The 5611-nt window shown below is 28.9% G+C and overlaps 1 protein-coding gene across 3 annotated transcripts in view; it reads right to left on the minus strand.

Moving 5' to 3' along the window:
- The window catches only part of LOC111681024 (flocculation protein FLO11-like), a 200686-nt gene that overhangs the window by 13031 nt on the left and 182044 nt on the right, over window positions 1–5611 (minus strand). For 2 of the 3 annotated variants that reach the window (XM_046950904.1, XM_046950903.1), the window contains one exon: window positions 210–232. The exons of the other annotated variant lie outside the window; for it this stretch is intronic. In XM_046950904.1, coding sequence (XP_046806860.1) covers window positions 210–232 — 23 coding nt within the window. The remainder of the gene's footprint in view (window positions 1–209; window positions 233–5611) is intronic. 3 annotated transcript variants of the gene reach the window in all.

The raw sequence follows: 5611 nt of genomic DNA on the forward strand, positions 1-5611 counted from the left end.
GTTCTGGTTCTGTTCTGGTTCTGTTCTGGTTCTGTTCTGGTTCTGTTCTGGTTCTGTTCTGGTTCTGTTCTGGTTCTGTTCTGGTTCTGTTCTGGTTCTGTTCTGGTTATATTCTGGTTCTGTTCTGGTTTTGTTTTGGTTTTGTTCTGGTTCTGTTCATGTTCTATTTCGGTTTTGTGTTGACAATAATATACTTAGAAAATACGCACCAGTGTGATCAAATCTACAGTACCTGAAATGAAAAAAAGATATAGAATTGGTTAATAATGCAAATATTTGGAATCATTAATTGTGGAGAACTTTCGTCCTAAAAAAGCAAATCATTCTTCTGTAATATTACTTCTGCGCTCACTCAATAATTTCGCATTAGTTCAAGTGTATGATAACATACACATGCATTTTACAAATATATAATTTTGGTTTTATGTTTTGTTTAACATTTTCATTTGGTTCTACTTATTATTTTGGTTTACGTTTTTTTGTTGTTGGTTGGTTCGTTGGTCATAAAAAACATATTTTTTTGTAGTTTTTTTTTGTTTTATTATTGTGGTCATATTTTTTTGGTCACGTAAAAATTGTTTTATTTTCAATGAGTTTTCTTTTTTATATAGATATTTCTTTAATACTTTTTTTTCCAAAATCATTTGCCATTGTTGTGGAACGAAGCAAGAAATGAAAAGAAAAGAAATAAATGCCTGAAATGCTATAATTTCATTTTTATATCAATTTAGTTTTTTTTTCTTTAAGTTGGGTTATTATTTCCTTATTTTTTAAGCATTTATTTGTGCAATGGTTATGACAAAATAGCTATAGCAACAATATTTAATACAACTACAATTACATTGACAATAACAACAGCAATAATACGTCTCAAAGACTATTATCCTTTTTCTTTTCTTTTTGCAACAACAACATTTACAATCAAAACCTGGTAATTTAACAACAAAAACGGCATTATAAGAAATGTTATATAGTATTATGTATTATTTTTGTAAGTATACATATGTATCCAGATTCGAGGGGTGAAGCGCAATAGTAATGTGTTATGGTGATTAAATTATTTCTTAGTATTTGTAGTGTCCTTTTAATTAGTTCGATTCTATTTCTGTTCTAGTTCTGTGATAGTCCTGTTCTTCTTCTTTTATAGTTCTGTTCTAGCTCTGTTCTAGTTCTGTTCTAGTTCTGTTCTAGTTCTGTTCTAGTTCTGTTCTAGTTCTGTTCTAGTTCTGTTCTAGTTCTGTTCTAGTTCTGTTCTAGTTCTTTTCTAGTTCTGTTCTAGTTCTGTTCTAGTTCTGTTCTAGTTCTGTTCTAGTTCTGTTCTAGTTCTGTTCTAGTTCTGTTCTAGTTCTGTTCTTGTTCTGTTCTAGTTCTGTTCTAGTTCTGTTCTAGTTCAGTTCTAGTTCTGTTCTAGTTCTGTTCTAGTTCTGTTCTAGTTCTGTTCTAGTTCTGTTCTAGTTCTGTTCTAGTTCTGTTCTAGTTCTGTTCTAGTTCTGTTCTAGTTCTGTTCTAGTTCTGTTCTAATTCTGTTCTAGTTCTGTTCTAGTTCTGTTCTGGAGTGATTGCGCAACTCTCGTATATTATTTTCATGTACTTTTGTTAAGAATTCCTCGGTAATATGGATTATTTTTTGTCCTCTTCCAAACTCTTCTCTTTCGTCTTCTTTCTCTTTATCATTTATGTTTATCTGGAATGTATTTCCGTTTTTTGTAAAATAACAAGAATTGTGCATATTTTTCTTGTGATTGTATACAATTTTAAAATTTTACGTGTATGAGTGTTGGTTTGGTGGCTAGCTGTTTGGTTTGTTGTTTGGCTGCATAGTTGCAGATATTGGTGGTCCTTATATTTATTATGACATTAATATACTTTGAGTTTTTGTAGTTGTTTGTGAAAAGAACAATTCGAAAAAAAGAAAAAAACAGTAAAAGAAGTTTTGAATTTATTTTTTTCTCTTATATCTTATAAAGCACTAGTTACTTTTACATTGGTTTTCAATTTACTGCCGGAAGAAGTTTAAAAAAATATTTTTCATTTTTCTTTTGAGTTTTTTATTTAATTTTTTTTTTTTAAGTTTTACGTGTAAAAAAGTCACGTTTTCTCATCCTTGAAAACGGCAATGAACTTAATTTCTTGGGGACATTGTAGATTATCTTTTTTAAATTGTCTTTCGTAAAACTTACGTATAAGAAAAGTTTTCAAAATATGTTGTAAAAACAAAAGTTAGGATGTTCTTAGATCTTGGCCACACATGTCCAATTTTTAAGAGGGTTCTACGAAGTTAAAAAAATTTTAGTTGGACAACACAAGTACTTGTAAAATTTTACTTTAGTTTTTTTTCTAAAAATAATGATCAAAAACATCTAAAAGAAGATTCTTTGAAAACATTTACTTAGTATTAAATATTATTTATTTTTTTAGTTTTTTTTTAGCAATTATAATCAAGACCTACACTTATGTATATAAACAACTACATAAATCAAGTAATTTTAATTTGCAACTTTCGACAGGACTAAAAGGAATCTATCATGAAAAAAGGAAAATATTTACATTCATAAATCTGTATCGTATGAACCGATTTGGGCAGGATGGGGTAAAAATATATACGCAAACACACAAAAAAGGAAATATCCTTAACAGAACGGAAATTGCGACAGCATGAGAAAATATTGGGTTTATGAATTAACACTCAGAGAAATAATTGAGCTAACTAGATCTGAACTAGAATTGGACAAGAACTGAACTAGAACTGAACTAGAACTGAACTAGAACTGAACTAGAACTGAACTAGAACTGAACTAGAACTGAACTAGAACTGAACTAGAACTGAACTAGAACTGAACCAGAACTGAACTAAAACTGAACTAGAACTGAACTAGAACTGAACTAGAACTGAACTAGAACTGAACTAGAACTGAACCAGAACTGAACTAAAACTGAACTAGAACTGAACTAAAACTGAACTAGAACTAGAACTGAACTAAAACTGAACTAGAACTAGTTCAGTTCGAAATACTACTGAAATGTGACAAAGTGGACATAAGCTATATTTATAAATTTCTCTCAATGTACACAGATTGCAAGTAGCTACCACTCAAAGTACGAATAATTGTCAACATAAAAATATGTGCACACATACATATGTATTTAAGTACCATATTCGTGTTAAATAAAATATACATATGTATGTATGTATCTACATCTGGAATCACAAACTCTTACATTCGTAAACAACCAAATTGTTTATATATTTATAACGAAATTTATATAAAAGTACACTAACAAATTTCCACAGACATAATAAGAGCAACTGTATGCTTGATGAGTTATACATATGTATGTATGTATGTATGTATGTATGTATGTATGTATGTATGTATGTATGTATGTATGTATGTATGTATGTATGTATGTATATAGTCATTCATAAACACACGAATTCCTGCAAATATATAGGGAATATTTTATATAAACATAATTTTTATTTGCATTCATATGGGTACAAAATAACGACAACATCAACAGAATCAGCACCAACAACACTATTAAACAACATCAAAGACAATAACAATTGGAAAGGAAACGGATACGGAAACAACAAACGTACAATGCGATTCAAACGAAGGCAAAAAAGAAAAATATTTATAAAAACACATGTTGTTTTGTACATACGGTTTTGGATAGTGTGTATTTCTGTGTTTTTGCCAATGTGAATGTGCATATTTTTATCGGCTTGTATGTGTGCTCACTTTCCATTTGCTACAAGTATAAAATATACAAACCAATACCCAACCAAACATGCATATGTATGTATTGTTCACACAAGACATATATGTTTTAATAATTTACGTAGAGGAAATGAAGACAGTAGGGAGTTCTAGGAAAGGATTACATAAATGAATGTCCTTATGTATTATTTGCAGGAGTAAGAGCATTTCTCTCTTGTGTTGATTAAATGAAAACAAAATATTTTTATGCTCAAAATTGCAATGGAAAGACGCAATTGTGGAGTATGTTCCATTGGTATTGTTCATCTGTAGTATTTTTCTTTTAAAAACCTGCTTCTAGATGTGTATAATTAAAGGCAATTGTTGCTATTATTTGTGTTGGTACTATTATTTAATATTGTCCTTGTGATCATTATCCTCAATATCATCATAATTTTTGTTATGAAAAAAAATTATAATAAAGATGTTAAAATGGAGAGGTTAAAATTTAAATTTATTTATTATTTTATAAAACTTTGTTTCCTTAATAAGTTTATAAGTACCAAAAAAAAAAAAAAAAACAGAACAAGAACAGAACTAGAATATAAATTGAACAGATCTAGAAAAACAGAACGATCTAGAAAAACAGAACGAGAAGAGAACTAGAACAGAACTAAAACAGAACTAGAATAGCACTAGAACAGAACTAGAATAGAACTAGAACAAAACTAGAACAGAACTAGAACAGAACTAGAACAGAACTAGAACAGAACTAGAATAGAACTAGAACAGAACTAGAAGAGAACTAGAACAGAACTAGAACAGAACTAGAACAGAACTAGAACAGAACTAGAACAGAACTAGAACAGAACTAGAACAGAACTAGAACAGAACTAGAACAGAACTAGAACAGAACTAGAACAGAACTAGAACAGAACTGATAAAAATTAATATCAAAAGTAATTTATTAAATTTCTTTCTTAATAAACATTTATCCAAAATTCCTCTTAAAACACTGCATTACCAAGGTTACCTTGATTATGCTCCTAAATTAAAGCTCTAAAAGAAAACAACGAATTTCTCTTTTATGAAAATCTTTCATCATTTATTTTTATTCTCCTGGGATAATTTGTCAAAACTGTCTTCGAACAAAATGTTGGCATTTTGTTTTCTTTTTATGTCAATGTCCTGGAGAAAATTTATTAAAACTAAATACAAAGAAAGCGAAAATAAAGAAAAAAAACAACAAAAATACCTATTACCAAAAAACAATACTACAAAATATAAAAAAGCAAAATTGTTGCTTTTTTTAGTCGGAATAAAGAAATACATAATAAACGAAAATGGTGGAAAATAATTTGAAGGCACTGCAGTTTTAAAAGGGACTTAAATTATTGTTTGAAGTTATTAATACTTCTATATTGTAATTTGGTTATTGCCTACAAACTTAATTACCTGTGATACCTTAAGTATGTAATTAAGTGACAAAATATAGAAAGTTTTTTACTAAAAGGATACATGGTCTACTTGTAAACTTGCTGGAAATATATGCTAAAAATTTCCATGTTTTAAACACCAATTTGAGCGTACTGCCTATATATATAATGTATTTTCACTTACAAAATTTAAGTCTAATTTTTTTCTGTCTATCTATCTTCATTTTGCTCAAGGTCATTCTGATATTTGGACTAGACTTAAGCTAAATATTTAACAAGTTTTCACTTTTTTCTTTTATTCCATTACAAATTTCGTTTTTCGTGTAACTTTTATATTTCGTATTTTTTTACTACAAATCCTAAGAGCGCACAGTGGTATAGGAAAAAAAAAAGAGGGAAATAATTCGGTAACTTCTAAACGGTTAATCCGATTTTAATGAAATTTGGTATGCACAAAGAGGAGGTGTTGTC

Source organism: Lucilia cuprina, chromosome 5 (genome assembly GCF_022045245.1).
Source record: "Lucilia cuprina isolate Lc7/37 chromosome 5, ASM2204524v1, whole genome shotgun sequence".
NCBI classification, from domain to species: Eukaryota; Metazoa; Arthropoda; class Insecta; order Diptera; family Calliphoridae; genus Lucilia; species Lucilia cuprina.